Genomic DNA, 21904 nt, shown 5'->3' with positions numbered 1-21904 from the left:
GTGGGACCAACGAATCCGCGTTCTTTATGCACAGGGGCACACCCACACCGAACTTTCTTCCGTATTAAACAAAAGAGCGACAAACGGTCTACCAGCTAACGCCTAACGCGACAGTCTCCCAACTAACGCCTAACGCGACGGTCTCCCAACTAACGCCTAACGCGACGGTCTACCAACTAACGCCTAACGCGGCAGTCTGCACATAGCGCGAAAGTCGCATTCTTCACGCAAATCTTTTGTAACTAAGTGCTTGGAAATATATACTTTATAATACTGTGAATCCCAGTGTTATACCAACTCAATCACCCCTCATTATCTCAAAGGAAATCAGGGGGTCGATCAATTCGTGGTGTCGATTGTTATAATCGTAACGGGGATTTACGACCCCCGTTGACGACTCTCCTCGCGAGTACGTCTCCCCGCGATTGGTCGAATTTACATGGTCCTTCGAGCCGGATCTCGTGCCACCAAAAAGTGCACTGACCAGTGACTATACAGTGTCGCGTGAGATCCAAGTTCCAACCACTTAGTCAACTGAGCAAGGGAACCGCCATCGGAGAGAAGCACCTCCGTCGCGCAGCATCTACACGAGCCCACGCCGCATCGTAACGATTAGCAACAGAATCCCAGATCAACGTCCATTTGATCAAGGTAAGGGCGTTCATTATCAAAATCAAACATGGCCCAAGCTGAATCAATCAGCACGTTACGGCGGAGACGAGGCGTCCTAGCCCGTCGACTTGCAACCATAAGGCGCGAACTCGATGAGTACGAAGCGTCTGGGAAGGCAAACAGAATCTTCCTAGCATCTTGCCGCAGCTCGTTCGATGAGCTTTGGAGGAGGATACTCGAGGTTCAAGAAGAGTTAGGTGTGGTAGATGAGGGGGAAGATGCGCGGGTAGATTCGTTATCGCAAGAGCATCGGGAGCTTGACATGCGGTTCCGAGAGCTCTTTGAGCAAATATCAGCAACAACCCCGTCGACTACAACAAGAGGTGAGACGTGCCGGAAACCAGAGCCGACCACCGTTCCAGAGGTCCGCGTGCCCCAATTCGACGGTGCCCTCGAGAATTGGACCTATTTCTACGACACGTTCACATCCATAGTGGACCTTAACGAAGGTTTGACGAATGTCCAAAAGTTCCAGCATCTACGCTCATCTATAACTGGACGGGCCGCACAGAGTATCCAGTCATTAGAACTCACAGAGGCCAACTATTCCATCGCGCTTGATACACTGAAGGACAAGTTCAATTGCCCCCTCCAAATCTGCATGCGCCATTGGAATCTGATGCGTAATTATCCGGAAATCAAAAGGGAAACTCCAGAGGCCCTAGAGGATTTGTTGGAAACCATCAGCGTAAATCTAAAGGCGCTCGAACATCTAAAGGAGCCCGTCACTTCAAACATAGCGATGATCGAATTGATCGCGTCGAAGTTGCCCGCGTCCAGCCTGCGTAAATGGCAACGCACACATTCCCCCGCCAAAAGGTGCCATCCTATCAGCATCTGATAGACTTTCTCAAAACACGGGCGAACGGGACTCAATTCCTCTCTAAAGAGAAGGAATCAAAAGGGTCAACACACAAACACCGCAGTCAGCGAACAACCATACCGCATGGGCGAACCCTTGCTACAACCAGCAGAACGGTGGTGTGTCCGACCTGCAACGGACATCACGAGATCAGACACTGCAAAATATTCAAGGCCAAATCAGCGACCAAACGTTTTCAAATCGTGAAGAAGGCATCGTTGTGCATAAATTGCCTAGGCACAGGACATTCGCCGACACAGTGTACATCGGGTTCGTGTCGTATCTGCGGTCACCGACACCATACGTATCTACACCGCGAAAAAACCCAGGTAGATTCATGGTCGTCGAGCGGTCGATCTTCGAGCGGTCGATCGTCGAGCGGTCGATCGTCGAGCGGTCGGTCGGCAAGCGGTTGGTCGCCGAGCAGTCGGTCGTCGGACAGTCGCGCATCGAGCGGTCGGTCGTCGGGCAGTCGCGCACCGAGCGGTCGATCGTCGGGCAGTCGTTCATCACACAAGCGAGCCTCCACCGAACAATCCCCATCGGGATCATCGAAGTCGCGGTCGTCCCACAAATCGAGGCGAACATCCGATACTTCACGGAAGCATACATCTTCGGTTCCAAGAGGTACGAAAGAGCATTCCTCGTACGAGTCACGCTCAGCCCGGATCCGGAACACCACCCCAACCTCTTCATCCAAGTCCCAACCGGGGCAAAACTGACTGTCCGAGACTACGACAGCAAGGGGGATCGGACTAACAAACACATCTCCCCACACCCCTCTGCATTATGATCTGTTGGCCACAGCACAGATCAAGGTTTTGAACAAACAGGCACAACCAATCCGAGCCCGAGCCTTACTCGACACTGGGTCGAGCATGAACTTCATGACCGACAGGCTCGCGAACTCCCTCGGTATAAGGCAAAGGAGATGTGCGATCCAGATCGGAGCCCTCGACAATTTGAGCACCACGGCAAAACGTTACACCACGGCCACCATCACGTCGACGGACGGCGAGTACAAGAAGACATTGAGATTTCTTGTTATCCCGGCCATATCGATCCTCGTACCAAGCGAGCCCATCGATCCCTCGAGTCTGGGATTACCCAGAAATATTCATCTAGCCGATCCACAATTCCATTGCCCAGCCCCGATCGATGTTTTACTTAGTACCGGATCAACATTCGCGTCGCTGTGTATCGGGCAGGTCAATCTGGCACAACCAGGCGAACCTGAACTACGTCTACAAAAAACACGCTTCGGCTGGGTAATCGGGGGGAGTCCCACGTCCCAAACCGCGATAAATACGTTCCACGCAACCACAACGGCTCTGCAAGAGGACCTCGCACGGTTTTGGGAGATCGACGAGGGACAGGCCACTACTCATCTTTCGGAATCGGAACGACTATGTGAAGAACATTTCCGAAACCATGTCCGACGAACCAAGGAAGGCAGATACATCGTTGCATTACCGTTCAACGAAAAGCTTTCCTCACTAGGGTCATCGAAGGCCACTGCAATGAGCAGGCTCGCCTCTCTTCATCGCCGATTCCAACGCGACAAACAATATGAAACCGCGTATAGTGCTGTGATTCAAGAATATTTAGACTTGGGTCACATGACAAAGATCAACACGGATCACGCCACCGACCACGGATATTATTTACCACATCACGGCGTGACCAAGGAATCGAGCGACACCACCAAGCTACGGGTTGTGTTCGACGGCTCAGCTTCAAGTACCACGGGAGTGTCTCTAAACGACGCCCTTCATACGGGTCCGAAATTACAAGAAGACCTGAGGAACATCCTATTGAGATTCCGGTCATTTCAATATGTCCTTACCGGCGACATCGAGAAGATGTACCGCCAATTCCTCCTACGTCCAGAAGATCGTCCCTACCAAAAGATTCTGTGGCGTGCCGACAACGGAGAGATCGAAACTTACCGACTCAACACCGTAACGTTCGGTCTATCCGCAGCCCCGTATCTGGCCATCCGATGTCTCAAACAGTTGGCAGAGGACGAGGGACCTCGATTTCCGAGAGCAGCGCAGATCCTACGGCGAGACTTCTATGTCGACGATGCGTTGACCGGAGCCGATACGAAGGACGAAGCCCTATCAATCAGGAATGATCTCACGAGATTACTTAAGCTAGCCGGTCTAAATATCCGCAAATGGGCCTCAAACGATCGGGATCTGCTGAGAGGGCTACCTGAGGAAGACACCAAGCAGAAATTACATCTCGGTGAGTCATCCACGTTAAAAACACTCGGCGTCTTTTGGGATTCAGCCGACGATACCATACTATATTCGGTCAAGACGAACAGTGACACTTCCCGAATCACAAAGCGATCAATCAGCTCAGTCATCGCACAAATATATGATCCACTAGGATTGCTCGCGCCGGTAATCGTTCGAGCAAAAATGATTTTGCAACAAGTCTGGACATTGAAGGTAGATTGGGACGAATCCCTTCCGTCAGACGTACACACAGCATGGATCAAATACCACACCCAATTGCCGTTGTTAAATGCGGTAAGGTTCCCTCGGAAGACCATCCTAGAATCCGCAACGAAAATTGAGCTCCACGGATTCTGTGACGCTAGCGAAAGGGCATATGGGGCGTGCGTCTACGTGCGGACGACTGACCGAAAGAACAATATTTGGACTCGACTCCTCACGGCGCGGTCGAAGGTAGCGCCGCTCAAATCGCTCTCCATACCACGTCTCGAATTAAGTGGGGCACTTATTTTGACGTCCTTGATTTCGTCAATACAACAGGCCCTGACGACCAAGATATCGCGGATAGTCTACTGGACTGACTCCACCATCGTACTCCATTGGATCAGGTCTTCGCCGCACACCTTGAAAACATTTGTGGCGAATCGAGTCGCTGAGATACAGACCAAGACCAATATCTCCGACTGGCGTCATGTGCCTACCGACGATAATCCAGCGGATCTCATCTCCCGAGGCCAGACGCCCAAGGAATTCCTATGTCCGTCCATTTGGAAAAACGGGCCAAGGTGGCTCCTGCAAAGCGAAAGCTATTGGCCGGTTTGGAGCCCGATACCGGTAGTCGACCTCCCGGAGCAAAAGAAGACGATCTGTCTGAGGACGAGTGTTAACGACAACACTCTCCTCCATCGCTACTCGTCTTGGCCAAGACTAATAAGAATCGTCGCCCGGTGTCTTCTATGGAGACATAAGCAACACCGAACTGCCCATCTCACCACAGACGAACTGACCGCAGCGCACAACAGGCTAATAAAAATCTTACAATCCCAGCATTTCGCGCCTGAAATTCGGATCCTCCAAAAAAATCGAAGCGAGGACGTTGGAGGGAAACTACAGCCATTAAACCCCTTCCTCGACGAAGATGGGCTACTCCGGGTAGGAGGGCGACTAACCAACTCCGCCATACCCTTCAGCCAAAAACACCCGATCATCCTACCGAAATCCCCGGTGACAGAGCTAATTATAGAACAAGAGCACCGGAACAATCATCACACAGGGACCCAAGCTACCCTATACGCGATGAGACTGCGCTATTGACCGATCGACGGCCGTAGCCAGGTATGGCGCACTCTCAGAAGGTGCGTCCGCTGCTGCAGAGCCAACCCTCCACCAGTGGAATACTTGATGGGTGATTTGCCAGAGGCGCGTATTACCGAATCGCGGCCGTTCAGGAACGTCGGAATCGACTACTGCGGCCCATTCTACATCAAGGAGAGGAGGGACCGCAACCGACGTAAAATCAAGACGTACGCCGCCATATTCGTTTGTCTGGCGACAAAGGCGGTCCACATAGAGTTAGTCAGCGACCTAACCACCGACGCCTTCTTGGCCGCGCTACGCCGTTTCATCTCGCGGCGAGGATACTGCGCAACGATCCTCACCGACAACGGCACCAATTTCGTCGGGGCTAATCGGGAGCTGCAAGAACTCCGGACCCTATTGCAGTCCGACGACCACCAGGATAGGGTACAGAATTTTCTCGCCGACCGACAAATACAATGGCGTTTTAATCCTCCGAACTCACCACATTTTGGCGGCTTATGGGAAGCCGCAGTTAAATCGTTCAAACGCCATCTCATCCGCGTGGTCGGCACGGAGCTCCTGACCTTTGAACACCTCAACACCCTTGTGATCGAAATTGAGGCCATTCTCAATTCACGCCCACTGACTCCCATCTCATCCGATCCGAAAGATCCCCCTGTCCTCACTCCCGGTCATTTTCTAATCGGTGATACCCTAACCAGTTTACGGGAGCGTGATTTCAGGACAGTTCCATCAGGACGGCTATCCAGTTGGCAGCGCATTCACCAGATTAAGCAGCACTTCTGGAGCCGATGGTATCGAGAATACCTAAACGAGTTAACCCGCCGCAGCAAATGGGACAAGGGCAAACACAACATTCATGAAGGCACCGTAGTAATCCTCAGGGAGGACAACGTGCCCTCTATGCAGTGGCCTTTGGGCCGCGTAATCAAGGTCCATCCAGGAGCCGACGGAATCATCCGGACCGCTACCGTGCAGACGGCAACAAGCATCCTGGACCGCGGCGTCAAAAGACTGGTCCCCTTACCCATCCACCCAGATCCAGACGAGGCCGAACGCCCACACGGAGCGAAGGAGGTCACCAACGACACACCAGACTCCACAGCCAGAATTTGATCGGTGCCCTCTCAACGGGGGGAGGATGTTACGACGCCTAAAACATCTGCTCGCCAGCCCGCGCGACCGGACAACAACCGACCTGCGTAACGGCACTTCGACCCTCAATAAACCTAAGGACCCACCATAACTTTCATTTCCCTGCATTGTTTCGCCATATGTCTTCAATCCGATTGTCTTGAAGAATTGCAAGCCAAAATATGCTCGAAACACAGTCGGTTTTAGAGGTGTCCTTGGGTTTATTAGTCGCCTTTAAAACGCGGAGAAAGCGGGTATGCACCCATTAGGAAAACCCGAATAGCCCTGTAATAAAACAGGCTAGGTTTTCTCATACACACAGTCATTTACGCACCACGATGGTAGAAGACTCCCTACTCATCCCTTCGAGCAGTAGTGCAGCATGACCAATCGACACCGCGGTTCGTTACCCTCACTTTTCCTAACGAAAGTGGGACCAACGAATCCGCGTTCTTTATGCACAGGGGCACACCCACACCGAACTTTCTTCCGTATTAAACAAAAGAGCGACAAACGGTCTACCAGCTAACGCCTAACGCGACAGTCTCCCAACTAACGCCTAACGCGACGGTCTCCCAACTAACGCCTAACGCGACGGTCTACCAACTAACGCCTAACGCGGCAGTCTGCACATAGCGCGAGAGTCGCATTCTTCACGCAAATCTTTTGTAACTAAGTGCTTGGAAATATATACTTTATAATACTGTGAATCCCAGTGTTATACCAACTCAATCACCCCTCATTTTCTCAAAGGAAATCAGGGGATCGATCAATTCGTGGTGTCGATTGTTATAATCGTAACGGGGATTTACGACCCCCGTTGACGACTCTCCTCGCGAGTACGTCTCCCCGCGATTGGTCGAATTTACAAGGAATTTCAAAGTTATCGTAGACATCTAGAGACGGGTTGTTCGGAGGTCTCAAAGTTTCCAAAGAGAACGAAATTCGGTCAATCTAACTGCTCGGGTTACGTCGTTTGAATTAAAAAAAAAAATCTGCACGTTCGATTTCCAGATAAATAAAATTTTTTGAATGCGATTCGCAGCGCGAAATTCGAGCAGCGGCTATTCGATACGACAATTGCACGATATAGAAGGGGTTTCTATCGCGCGCAATGCTTGCGTAGAATCTCGACGATAGGTACGCGGTATTTGTCGACTAACTATAAATATCGAACAGTTCGACTGGCTGCGCGAAGTAGCGAGTTTCCACGCGCGAGCAATAACGTTTACAATATATTTCACGTAACGGCAAATAGCGCTAATTGTACGCCAGCGTTTTGCCACAGCGATCGTGCGATAGTCAGTGGTACGCACGGCTCGTTCGTATTCACAATCGTGAAACTTAAATTCGGATCGCGCGAATGGCGAATCGAAACAGATTGAATGCCAGATTTCGGGGGGGGAAACGATCGATCGGAGGGTATTCTGACTAATTCTCGGACTAATTCTCCGACTGATTCTCGAACGATGCCGCTCGAACGTGGACGAACCGCGTTAATGGACGATCTAATTTGCAGTTATCTGTTAATCGGTTTAAAACGCTCTATATTTAACCGGGCATTCCATTATACTTGGCTGTTTCATTCGCTAATTTATCATTTCATCTCGGCTCAGCCGGCTCATCGTCGTTCCATCAGTCGCGTCGATCGAGCGAGCGGAATTTAAATTACCCGTATAATCCTCGAGCGGTATCGCGGCTCGTTAAAATTACACCGACAGATTTATTTGCCGCGCGTTTGGCGGATGGCATGCCGATCGACCCAGCGCGCTCGCATAATTCCAAATTCGAACATCTTGTCGCGTTTTCCACGTTACGTTGAGTCGTCGAGTACGTTACGTCGTGAAATTTGAAATGCGTGGAACGCGCGTATCGCGCGTCCACGTAAGATTTGTGTTTGCCAATCGTAGCCGAACTCGACAGCAAACGCGGCGCTTCGGCGAGAGAAGAAGGGAAAAGAGGATAAAAGGAGAAGAGCGGAAAGAAGAAAATGAAAAAGAAGGGGAGCAAAACGGTGGACGGTTGGGAAATAACAGGCGGCAGAAGCGTGGTCGGCGTCGATCGTCGAGGGTAAAGCGCGAACGGGCTGTCATATTCGCAACAAAGGGCGAAAGTCAAAGTGGATCTCGGTGCGGGGCGGCGCAGCTAAGCGTTCGGGTCTGAAAGCACGTTCCAGCCTTTTGATCGCCAGGCTATTTTCTTCCGTTCGGCCTCTTTCATCGTTCCACGCTACGGATTTTCAGCTGAATTTACGCCTGACATCAGCGGTTTCCTCGTTGGTTACTAGTTGGAGTCGCCTGATAGACGAGTAGGTGCGAGGGAGCGACCGGCAATTAACTTAGCAGTCGATTCTAGCCAGTTTCGAAGTTTCGTAACCCGGCACGTTGGATCCGGTCAATCTGTTAGATCCGTGGCAGCCGAGCCGTGGGGCAGACAGGAACGAAAGGCACGTCGACGGGGCTCTCCAGTAATTTCACCGATACGTTCGACCGTCGCGCGATTAAAATCCTCTCGGAGCCCGCCATACAGTTTCTGCTAGTGGCACGAGTGGCCAACTTTACGAGGGGATAACGCTACGTGATACGAAATCGCACGGCCGAAGCTTGCCGTATCCATTCCTTTTCTATTCCGCCCGTTCTGCCTTCTGCTCCCGATCTCCCGCTAATTCGCCTTGTTTCATCGGCCGTCTCCAGCGTGGATCGAGGGACATCGGTCCTTAAACTTTTCCCCACGCTGGACAAGGTTTTCTCCTTGATAAGTACCGATTCGTTTCTACTTCGTTCCGATGTTAGCGAAACGGCTCGTTCGTTCCAATAGCAATATTATTGAGCAGTAAAATTCTTCTGCGTGTAAAAGCGGATAAAACAATTTCCCCTAGTATTTGTTTGCAAATAACAGTTTTTAGCATTTCGTTAATAAATATTTCTTGGCAACAGCATCGTATGAAATATATTAGGTTGTCCGAAAAATGTCTTTTTTCGCAAACGTCGTTTTTACAATAAAGCACCTCCGTACAAACGTGAAACCAAGTCTGTGAAATGTCTCGGTGTTTATCTCAATAGAACAAAATGGATCGTACGTAATGCGACAAAACGATATAAAGCAAATAACATTGTGCGTCTATTATTTCCTCATAAACAGAAAGAAACTTTTCGGATATCAATCAAACAACTCGTATAGCGTATCTCTTTGAAGAAAACTTGCAAAGGATCGGTTTAACGTCTTAGGTACGATTGAATTTTGTGCGGGGACGTTCCTTCGTAGGGCAGGGTTTGACGCGAACTACGCGTAAACGATACTGCACCGCAATATGTGGCGGATAATGCTGTTCTCTACGCAAGCACATTGGATAATTAAATGTTAATTTTTCTTAAAGGTACGATACATATACGTGAACTTTAATAATTTACTTTAATTATTAATAATACAATTGAGTGTGATATATTTTAAAGCAGGGCAAAGCACATACACCCACGTCACAATTTTCACATTCAAGCGAGCTAGTGCTTTTCAAATTGTTTTTCGTTTTCTATTTTCTAGCGACATTTTTAGGTTAAAAATTGTAAAATATTGTAAGGATGCGGATCGGAATATTAAAAAGAGCATCTAATAATGATATATTTATTTTAACGGAAAGCAATAATTGATATCTGACACTTGTGTATCAAAAATAGACTATATATTTTGCCTGTATGTATTGATAACACTGTTATAAAATATTGCGAGGACAAGAAAAGCGTGAAAAAAGACAAACGAAAACGTGCGTTTAGCTTAAACGGTGACCGAGTACCTCTCCAAGGTCGGTGCTGCTGATATTTAAAGGGGTCCTCTCTAAGGTCGGTGCAGCTGATATATAAAGGGGGTTCTCTCCAAGGTCGGTGCTGCTGATATTTAAAGGGGTCCTCTCTAAGGTCGGTGCAGCTGATATATAAAGGGGGTCCTCTCCAAGGTCGGTGCTGCTGGTATATAAAGGGGGGTCCGATTCCCGGCGGAGCCAGCACCATCCGACATAGACACGTAAACTAGGCAGATCAGTATAGTCGAACATTAACATTCGAAATTTTTTCCAAATCTAGTATACCATGGAGATTTTACAAAAGACAAACGATCGGTTCCGAGAAGGAGTTCCCGTCCGGGTGGTTCGAGTCGAGTCACTTACCACCATGTGGGTTCGTTTGGCTGGATGGCCGAAGATAACCCAAACACTCAATTTGAAGATGATGGAACATCCCGTGGAGTACTTGCCGAAGGCGAAAAGTTTAAGAACAGGCATGCTAGTCGCCGTGCTAGTAGATTTTAAGGAATCTAGCGCTTGGGAAAGAGCCATCCTTTTACAAAGGACCATGACTGGCTACATCGTCTTTCTAATCGATTGGGGGTTAGAGAGCGAGCAATGTCTCGATTCAATACGGCTGCTGCCCCGTAATTTGGCAAAAATGGCACCGTGGGCTAGAAAAATCGTTCTGCCAGGTGTACGAGAACAACCGATCCAAGGGAAGAGACATCGAGTGGCCCAATTCACCATGTTGAGACGGACAGGGAGCCTAGTCAACATCGATCCTTCTCCAGGAGAAGCAATAACTGCAAGGTTGCTGCTGGACCGAGAGCCGGGAGAATCCGCAAGAGATATGGCAGCATACTGGCTGGAGTTGGGATACCTCGATCCCGAATAATCGCTACTATTGCCAGACACTTTTTTTCTAAGTATAATAATTCTTGTATGTATGGTTTTGTATGTATGGTTGTATGTACAGTTTTATGTGGATATTTGTATTTTTTTTATATATATTACTACTGAATTGTATATTCTTAGTCAAGTTTGGTTTTGTATGTCTGGTTTTGTATGTATGGTTTCGTATGTATGATTGTATGTACAGTTTTATGTGGATATTTGTATTTTTCTATATATATTAGTACTGAATTGTATATTCTTAGTCAAGACTGTAGGTGAATAAAAACTAATGAAAGCTTAAAAACTTGTTAACTCTCTCTTATCCTTCCTCCTCATTCACACAAGTCCTACAATACTAAATTTAATGTTCAGCTGTACGAATTGCAAGGTACATAATAAAAAAAATAGAATAAAAAGTAAAATAAAATAAAAAAAGGAATAAAAGAAATAAAATAAAATAAAATAAAAAAAAGTTAAATTTAAGATATCTTTTAAACTAATCATTTTGCAAATCAAGTACTTGTATACTCCTCTGTAGAGAATCAAAAACTACGGACCGGATCGTCCATCCAGAAAACGAGAAACCCGAGGAAAAGGAATTGCCCGTGTTGGTGTTAGGTCGCGTCCTCGTCGCTTCGCTTATCGTTGGACACACGCTGATCGAACAACGACGCCTTTTCACGGATCCCTCGTGTTTTTCCTCCCTTTTGGTTTCGTGACCCACGGAGAAAGACGCCGAGCAACGCGAATCTCGACGCGTGGCATAACGTTGTTTCGTCGGCCCGGCCTTTGACGCTGGTCGCGGAAGCGAATCGATACCTCGTCGATCGACGCGTGGTGGCGATACGCGTTGCTCTCGTCCCCCTGAGACGCGCAATTAAGAACGACGATCGAAGAACGACGGAGTATCGACGGACGAGGGGGCGGATGAATTCGTTGGATATCGTGGAGCCGGCGATTATCGCTGCCCGATTAATAACTGCGACCCTCTTCTCCGGATTTCGTAGGTTACGACGTTTAGTCGCGATATTAACGTACCTCCAAAGATTACAGGCGTAAGCCTGCTTCGATCGCTTTATCGCGAATCTTCTTACGATCTCCATCGACCGCACCCCTGCGATATTTAATCGCACGGGGGACGAGGATCGTACGAGTGCTCCTCTTTCCCTTACTTCATGACCGATCTCCCTTGAGCGATACTCGACGTCGTTGGAGTCAAGTACCTTCGGCTTTGTATCAAAGTCGGCCTTCGCGTCGGTCCGTGTCGCGGCATTTTCCATTCTGAAGGGATTCTTCGTTTCACATCGTCACGTCCTACGAAGCGTTATATGGTCGTAAGAACGACGAAACCAAGATCCAACCTTTTTATACTTATTCGTATCTAGATCTCGAGTCGGTTATTAATCGTCCGGCGGCACACAGCGCTGTTATCTCCGAATCGAGAGAGCAACGTCGAAAGAAACGGCGCAGCCGGCCGTTCTCACTTTACTCGCTCGCTCCAAGAATCCCGTGGCTCTCTTTTTCGTCCGCGGTCACCCTTTGTCCGTGAATTGGCATTAAGCCGCACCCCGATCTGTGCGCAGATCGTTTTCCACTGCCAACACTGTAAAGGGCAATTGTACGTCGAGTCGTACGCGGAAGCCTTTATCCCGCGGGTTACATTATCGCAGCCCGTGGTTTCCGTATACTCGCCCTATAGCGAGCCGCGTTAATTCCAATTTATTCGCCCTTTCGAAACGTTGCTCGAAACTTGATCCGTCTTACGTTCGCCAGTCCGTATCCTCGATACGAGAGATCGATCGACGTATTCCACGTATTCGTCTCTTTTAAGCCGCCAAAGTAGCCCCGCCAAAGTAGCGCCAAAGCCCCGATCCCTTATCATTTAATGTATATCCTATGTTTTATCGTTCTTGCATTGTTTTGTTCCTCGACGTTGCACTAATCGGAGCAGGTGCAAAGTGTTGGATAATCGATTCGAGACAATGGGATCTCGAGCGACAGGCGTCGTAAACCCAAGGACAACCATGCCCGGACAGTGTTACGGTTACGAGCGCGAAGTCTTTTAATCGTCTTTCGCTCGTAATATGGGATCGTACGCGCGTATTACGCCGATCCCGACACCGATCTCGATCGATCGCGAGATCGCCAAATTAACGCTTAAAGCGACCTTCCAATCGCTACGTTCGGATCGCGTCGTCGGCGCAGATACCGCAGTCGAGGTTGACTCCTCCTCCTTCGCTCGGCTCGTCGTTTCTTGCTGGATCGCGAGAGAAAAGGGCTGATATCCTCTGAAACGCGCGACGCGAAATCGAGTTGGACCTCGTCGCGTTCTACGTATATCGACGATCCGTCAGAGAAGAACATCGGGAATCCTCGATCGCACTCTCTCGAGCCGTCAAGCCACTCACACCCGCTTTTCGCTCGACGCGCTACCCAGAGAAAAAAACGAAAATAGAGGTAACCGATCGAGCGCGTTTGCGCTTACGCCAACGAGGAGAACGAACGAATAAATTAACGTTTCGAAGACAACTGGACGAAGACAATGGAACGAAGAGAGTCATCGGGATGTTTGAAACGCTGCGAGGATCTCTGAACTATTTCGCTTCTAACGAGTGAAAGGAAAGGAGAAGAAGCTTGCGCGCTAACTAGACGAGAGAAACAATTGGAACTTTCACGCTAAATAGGAAACGATTTTGCCTAGAATCGCAAACGAACATCGTTTCGATCCTTTAACGGGGGTTGTATCGATCGCGCGACCTGACACCTGCGATTTCAATGGCGAGAAACGAGAAGAGTTGGCGCAACTGCTCCACGAAATTTTCATAATTCTCGTTTCCAGCGTCTAGATACGCGCGACGGTGCACAACGAAGCGTGCAGGAAGAGAGCCGACAGACGGAATCGCGCCCCCCTTCCGTTTCGAAATACAGCGGGGGCGGTAGAAACGTAACAGCGAGGCAGAAACTGTCGACGAACTCGCGAAAGATCGCATCTGAGTTTTTCGACGAGCGACGCCTCTCTCTCTCTCTTTCTTTCTCTTCGCTTGGATTTTACGATGCGCCCGCGCCCTCTTCTCTCTGTCTGTCGAGAGAAGCGAGGGCAGAGAGACCGCGCTAAGTCACCTGTAATTTCCGGCCGAGAAGTAGCGGGTGGCGCCGTCCATCTTCCGCGAACGGCTTCTTAAGCCTTCTTGACCGTGGCGAGATTTTTCGGACCGCTGATTGCTTATTTACGATGACGATCGAACTCGTTAACGCTCCGAGCACACCGTACACGCCACTCGAATTCCAAGTGGCCGCTCTCCGCGGAGCAAGTTAAGCTTCATCGAGCCCGATTGAACTTTGTAGTCGCTCGTGCTCGTCTTTCGTAGCCTGTCTCTCGCATTGGGTAAATACCGCCCTTGCGATCTCTTTCCTTCTCCCGTGTACGCGGCTACGCGATAAATTTGATATTTCGTAGTAGAGCAGCGCCGATCGCGAACAGTAGCGAAGCTTTATCGCTTGCGAATGAACATCGTCTAATATTTCGGCGTAATACGGTGGCAAGATTTTTCGGCTTATGCGTTCGTAGCGGCGCTAATATTCGACGGAAGAAGGAGATGAGACGGATCTAGCACTTGCCGACAAAGGAGATGACCATCGCAATCGACTCCCCGAAAGATACGCAGATGGGAGAAGGCCGAACCCAGTTCTTTACGTTCTTTCGTCTTTAAACGAAAGTTGTGTGAAAGTGATTAGGTTTCTCGTCGTTTAAAGATTCGAGACCCTTCGCTAGAAAAACGAATTGAACGCGAGTGACACCGTTCGAAAGATTCGTCTTTACGAGGCAAGAAACGCCTGGCGTCGGTTTACAAGGATATCGAACTGGGTCAATTATCGTCGGTGTGTCCAGAGGAGCGAAGGTATTTACCGGGCGAGCCGGATCGATCGCTCGGTTCAATAAAATTGTCGTTAAGGGAGAGATAGCGAGGTGTAGGCGAGTCGGTGACGTGGCACATAGCCAGTCGGTGTGTTACTACGAAATTACGAAGCAATTTCGCAGGAAATATATTGGGAAATGATTTCGACGCCGATATCTATTACACGACTAACGTTACCGTTACACGAGACCAAGCTTGTACGGATTATAACGAAGAGGTTGATGTCGCGTTGAGCCTGTATCGTCGGACACCTGCCACGAGCAGATTGACGTAAGCAGGCCAACGTCGATTATAGGAGATTTTATTACCGGCGGTCACACAGATTTTCCTACGAATCGTCGGTCTCGTATTTGCAATTTCGTAGGTATCCTGCCGAGGAGGACAGCCAATTTAAGGACAAGCATATTGGCTTCGAATCGAGGCGAGAATTCGTTCGGCCCGAATTTGCTTCGAATTTGCTTCGAATTTGCTTCGAATTCGCTTCGACGATGATTTTCTATCAAATTATTCGTGTCGTTCGTATTCGAGTTCCTATCCCGACGTTCCGCGCAGCGAAATTGAAAGGGACGTTCTGAAAAAAGCAGAGTAAACTGGAGTAGCTTTGACCTGTATACCAGGTTCAAAAGGTAATTTAAACGTTTCGGTATAGTTACATGTTTAATTAAGGAACGGTTAACCGGAAAATCTTTGTAATTGAAAAGCATTGAATTCCGAGTAAAGTTGGCGAGCAGATTTCAGCTCGTTGAAGGGTCTTAAACGAGGTCGAAAATTCCACTAACGGCTATCTTGGAACACTCGATGAAAAGGATCCGTGGAGTAATGATTTTCCACAAACTTTATTCGGCGTGTCCCTCGTACACGATGACGTAAAGCGACCAACCATAGTGATCAACTCAAATACGGCGGAAGAAGAGAAAGAAAAAGAAAAGTATCGTGAAGAAAAGGTAATACCATCGTAACCGTCGTAAATCGTTGGCAGTTGTCGCGTGTCGATGGTACGTTGATCGGGTCGGTTGTACGCGAAAGCTCTTTATCGACGAACTCGATAAAACTTTCACATCCGGCGATCGCTAAGCAATTTAAGTTTAGCGGAAAATCCATTTCTCTGGCGAAGAAAAGAGTGCGAGCTTGCGGCGCGTGGATAATATTAACTAATTTATATCCCGGGATTTAATAACCTGGCGACGTTGGGCCGGAGTACAGAGGCTCTCAATTACAGTCGGAACAGCGTCGTTAATACAAAAGGAGGCTCTTACGGTCGATAGATGGCGGTCCTTATCGTTGGCTCTCTGCCACCAGCAGGTTTCAGCGACGCTGCCTCGACATATCGATACAATCCCCCATTGGGTGAAACGACAGCGGGCTGGCTGCTGGTTTTTCGCTACGGCCGGACCCGCGCTCCCTGTCGCGAAATGCTTTTGCGTCACGATGGTTTCGCGTCGGTTGTTTGCGCGCCGCTTCGTTACATTCCTATGACTATAACGCTTGGTTACGAGTCGAAAATCGTTTCGTTTCCCGCTGATCTTTGCACGAGTACGAATTTTTCTATTTTTCGACAGTGGATTTTTTTTTACAAGTTTCTATACGCGAACATTCGTTGATTTATGCAACGTCGTATACGTATTGTCGTTGCTTGCACGCTGGTTTGCTGAACAGCGCGACGTTTTTTCCATCGCGGGAATCGCACAGACGCGTAAAGCGAACGCCACCTTGGTATTAGGTATTCTCTTTGAGAAACGTGCAAGCAGAATAGGAGAAAAACGGCACGAGACGCGTTGCAAGGCGCGCGTTGATATACTTGTACGTATAGCCAGAAGCGGAAGAAGTTTTCGCGGAGACTCGAGTTTCCAAGACTGACCGTGGCACTCGTCGCGTCTATTTCGCAGGATCGTTTTATTTTGGAAAAACCGGTCTCGCCGTTCTCTCCAGTCGGCGCCCGTAACTTTTCGCAAACTCTGTTGCCAAATTCCTGGCGAAGAGATGGAAACACGGGCGGCTGGATAGCGCGGTCCACGGGTAAATTTTGTAAGAAAGAAATTTGTTAACAGGAGTCGGCCAGATTTCTTCCGCGCACCGATTCTGCGTCGCCAGTGCGAATTTCCGCGAAATTTTTCACGCGTGTGTATAAAAGGACGACACAGGATGAAACCGGGCCGCGTATTTCGCGTAACGTTATTTGCTCGCCGTAGGGTACTTGCAAACAAACGCGTATTTGCCCGTTCATTACATTCGTTTGGCAACAACGTTGCCGTTGCCGTTCTTCCCCCCCCCCCCCCCCCCATCATCAGCGCATGGTTTTTCACGTGTTTATCACTGGCGATCTACGTTCCGCGTTGATTAATTTTTCAGCAGAAATTCAGCGACCGTTCCGAGGCAGGCCGCTCGAATATTCGCTGGTTTAGCTCGGGCGAACGCCGAAGATTCGTTTCTGCCGAGCTGCAACGGCAAACAGGTCCTTAAGCCTTTAAGTTCAGGCCTCGAGTGTACAGAACAAACTCACGGCTGTTCGCTCGCCGCGCGTTCCAATGGCAACGACGATCGGCAACGCAGCGATTAGGCATCGCGACAACGCGCGCCGAAACTTGGATCGGCCAGACCAACCACTGCGAAAGAAATTCTCTTTCCGTAGGATTCTCGAGAGGGGTCGGATTTCGATCGCAATCGCTATCCCAAATTGCGCGTCACTGGTTTACAAACGGTTCGAACGTAACAGCAGCTAGCTGTAAAATCGACGACTTGAAATCCGCTGGGGCGTCGAGGGGCATGCCTCGACGTCCCCAAAGGCTAATTAGTTTATTTTCGCACGACGGTGGGGCGATGCCCCGGTTAGCGAAACTCCCTTTCCGAATCGTTGATCAGTGTACGTAATATTATACGACGGGTTATTTACCGAGGTTACGACGCTCGCTCGATCGCAGTAGCTTCGGCGCACGCGAGTGTCACGTAATTTTTGGGTTGGTCGGTGAAAATAAAATATAGTTGAGTCGTAACACAACTATTTACTTGGTTTTAATCAACCTTTATTATGAATTCAGCAATCACAATGTAACACGCACTGAATTAACATAAATCACAATTCACTCCAACCACGTTATGTAAGACTTAGTTACAACAATACATTAACTACGCGACTTATAAGAGTAGAGACCGACATAGATATGTTGACTATTCTAAGGATACAGAATAAGTGCAGTTTTACTGACGATACTGTGTCTGAGGAAAGCTAGGGGTGGGTGTGTCTAAGGACACGGGACTATCGGATTTGTTGATGACAATTTTGGTTAAGGAAGTGAGGGCAGTAGACACCATCTCCGATTGGATAATAGGACGGTTGGTGGACCAGGAAGGGTTTTAGCCGCCCTCGCGAGAAAGTTGCCAACGGAACATACCAGATGTGGAGGAAACCAACTTTCTAAGCTAACACGTGGTAGACAATAAACGTAAAGGGAAATTTAAGACAGGAAATAATCGCTTGGTCCGAAGGACCTTAACTATAAAAATGCCAAGGACCCCTGGTGGGCACTTAAGACTATTGAGGGTGCGCGCCAAGGATATGCAGACATCTGGGTGCCATCCTGTCCGTGGTGTGTGGCCTGGTCTCTGATATGAATTGACGTTACATACCCCCCTTCTTAGATTGATTTTGGTCCTCCAAAATCTTAGTTTTTCTTCAAGATTGTTCTATGGACGGTCTTGAGAATGATTTACATCTTGAGGTTGTTTTTCGACGGGATTTTTCTTCTTCAAGTTTTCCTGTGATCGGTTTTCCTAAACTTCTCCATTTATTCTGTTCTTCTTTGAGTTTTGGTACCTGGCTATCCTTCTCTTTATAATATTTAATTTTATCAAAAAGCTCTCCTTCCGCCAATTGTTCTGTCGTACATTTCCTGTAGATAATAAAATTTGTATGTCTTCAATTTTTCCTTCCTCTGGTGGTGTTGGAGCTGTAAGTTCATCCGCTAAATCTCTTGCCGCTGCTTCCAAAATAGGTGAATATTCAATTGGGCGCTTGTAAACCTTTTTTTTTTTTTTTTTGCGAGTGATTCATCGAAAGCTGTCAGATCTTCCAAATTAATTTCTATCCATGATTGACCCAAATTATAATTACGTTTTAAAATATCTCTATATTTGTAATTGGAGTTTCCCTCGTGGAATCGTGTAATAAATTCCATAAACTTCTTCTTCGAATGTTGAAAATTAGTTCGCGTCTTATTAAATTCACCTATCGAGTAGTTATCGAAAAAGAATATTCCTGGGTCATCAAACCCTTCTATTATAACTTGATTTTTTTTTCTTTCTTTCGTTCTTTCTCTCTTTTTTTTCTAAAGTAAATCACATTTATCGTCTGGTATATTTTTTGCGGTAATTTCTGTCTGTACATTTTCTTCTTTTCCCTTACTCCCCTTTCTCTTTCTAATGAATTCTTTTTATTCCGTAAAATAGTTTTTGTATATTCAATTTTGTTAAATGCAGTCCTTATTTCTGATAACTTACTTTTATTAGATAATTCTTGTGAATCTTCTACTACATCTTCCATATCATTTTGAGTGCGGCTTCTACCTTCAGTAAATTTAATATCTTGAACCGTATCATTAATTTCAATAGCTCTTTCGGTATCAAGTAAATCGCACTTATTATTTAATATACCTTTTGAATTGACTTCTGTCTCTGCAGTTTCTTCTTTTGTATCTTCTTCGAGTTTTCTTTGTTCTGCTAATCCACCCTTCTCATTTTGTAGGATCTTCCTTGTATCTTCATCTTTTTTGACTTCGACTATATCCGATCTCCTAGGTCTGCCTCTATGTTTCGCTTCATCAGTTGCTATTACACCCGTTACTCCAATATCATTTTCTACAGTAACGTTTTTCGTCTCCAAGCTTTTGTTCAAACTATTAGAAACTAAACTATCCTGACAACTCCCACTAGTCGCTTCTTTAATAGTGGCCTTTGATACAGTTCTCGTTTGTATTCTTGCTAACTTATCGTTTATTCGTGCGATCTCTGCTTCGAATCGGTTAAATCGTTGCGTGGAAGTCTCGCGTTCCTTCTGCCATGCGTCTAACAAAGCCCTAACCGTTGGGTCTATCCCACTACTAGTTGAAGCGGCGTCGACCATTTCGGTATTACTTTCTTGTGGCGTTGTCATTGTTATACTACTTGTGCTGTCTGTGCTATTTGACAAAAGAGTTCAGCGTTCGCTCACCTTGATCGTTTAGCCCGTAGGAAAGGTGCCGTTGCGGTGTTCCTTTGTCGAAACGTCAGAGGTGTCTGCTCTGTTGCAGTGGTCCGTTGATCCTCAATCTTCGAAGTTGACCGTAGCCCGAAATGCGTAATTTCGTTTTCTCGAAGCTGATGGATCCTGGCACGGATCGCCAAAATGTCACGTAATTTTTGGGTTGGTCGGTGAAAATAAAATATAGTTGAGTCGTAACACAACTATTTACTTGGTTTTAATCAACCTTTATTATGAATTCAGCAATCACAATGTAACACGCACTGAATTAACATAAATCACAATTCACTCCAACCACGTTATGTAAGACTTAGTTACAACAATACATTAACTACGCGACTTATAAGAGTAGAGACCGACATAGATATGTTGACTATTCTAAGGATACAGAATAAGTGCAGTTTTACTGACGATACTGTGTCTGAGGAAAGCTAGGGGTGGGTGTGTCTAAGGACACGGGACTATCGGATTTGTTGATGACAATTTTGGTTAAGGAAGTGAGGGCAGTAGACACCATCTCCGATTGGATAATAGGACGGTTGGTGGACCAGGAAGGGTTTTAGCCGCCCTCGCGAGAAAGTTGCCAACGGAACATACCAGATGTGGAGGAAACCAACTTTCTAAGCTAACACGTGGTAGACAATAAACGTAAAGGGAAATTTAAGACAGGAAATAATCGCTTGGTCCGAAGGACCTTAACTATAAAAATGCCAAGGACCCCTGGTGGGCACTTAAGACTATTGAGGGTGCGCGCCAAGGATATGCAGACATCTGGGTGCCATCCTGTCCGTGGTGTGTGGCCTGGTCTCTGATATGAATTGACGTTACACGAGCATCGCGACGCTCGGGGCTCGGGGCTCGTGGCTCGCGTGCCGCTCAAATTAATCAACAGTCAACCTTTTGATCTTTCTTCTCGCGTCCCGATGCATTCGCCGATATTAAAATCGGAAAATTTCCATTTCCATCCGCTTTCCGCGGCTCCACCAACTTTATTAATGTCTCGTGTTACAAACCGTTCGTCCGATTTGCTCTACCATCGAATCCCTCTTTCATCTATCTCTTCGAATTCGACGCTGAATTTGTATTTTCATGCGGATTACGCGGTCCAGGGAATTTTGGTCGTTCCGGTTTTTACTTATTAATTGGAATTTAGGAATTTCAAAGTTATCGTAGACATCTAGAGACGGGTTGTTCGGAGGTCTCAAAGTTTCCAAAGAGAACGAAATTCGGCCAATCTAACTGCTCGGGTTAGGTCGTTTGAATTAAAAAAAAAATCTGCACGTTCGATTTCCAGAAAAATAAAATTTTTTGAATGCGATTCGCAGCGCGAAATTCGAGCAGCGGCTATTCGATACGACAATTGCACGATATAGAAGGGGTTTCTATCGCGCGCAATGCTTGCGTAGAATCTCGACGATAGGTACGCGGTATTTGTCGACTAACTATAAATATCGAACAGTTCGACTGGCTGCGCGAAGTAGCGAGTTTCCACGCGCGAGCAATAACGTTTACAATATATTTCACGTAACGGCAAATAGCGCTAATTGTACGCCAGCGTTTTGCCACAGCGATCGTGCGATAGTCAGTGGTACGTACGGCTCGTTCGTATTTACATTCGTGAAACTTAAATTCGGATCGCGCGAATGGCGAATCGAAACAGATTGAATGCGAGATTTCGGGGGGAAAAACGATCGATCGGAGGGTATTCTGACTAATTCTCGGACTAATTCTCCGACTAATTCTCGAACGATGCCGCTCGAACGTGGACGAACCGCGTTAATGGACGATCTAATTTGCAGTTATCTGTTAATCGGTTTAAAACGCTCTATATTTAACCGGGCATTCCAT

The 21904-nt window shown here is 47.5% G+C and overlaps 2 protein-coding genes across 2 annotated transcripts; both read left to right on the top strand.

Moving 5' to 3' along the window:
• Window positions 1–2412: 2412 nt before the first annotated feature.
• LOC126876272 (uncharacterized) lies at window positions 2413–5094 on the top strand. The gene has a single exon (XM_050639122.1). The coding sequence runs from the start codon at window positions 2413–2415 to the stop codon at window positions 5092–5094; it is 2682 nt and encodes an 893-aa protein (XP_050495079.1).
• Window positions 5095–5181: 87 nt separating this feature from the next.
• On the top strand, window positions 5182–6216 carry LOC126876271 (uncharacterized). Its single transcript, XM_050639121.1, has one exon. It carries the CDS (start codon window positions 5182–5184, stop codon window positions 6214–6216), a length of 1035 nt encoding a protein of 344 aa, XP_050495078.1.
• The last annotated feature ends 15688 nt before the right edge of the window (window positions 6217–21904 follow it).

This window comes from Bombus huntii, unplaced genomic scaffold (genome assembly GCF_024542735.1).
Source record: "Bombus huntii isolate Logan2020A unplaced genomic scaffold, iyBomHunt1.1 ctg00000068.1, whole genome shotgun sequence".
Lineage (NCBI taxonomy): Eukaryota > Metazoa > Arthropoda > Insecta > Hymenoptera > Apidae > Bombus > Bombus huntii.
The sequence above is the reverse complement of the archived record's forward strand: the minus strand, read 5'-3'. Positions and strand labels throughout refer to the sequence as shown.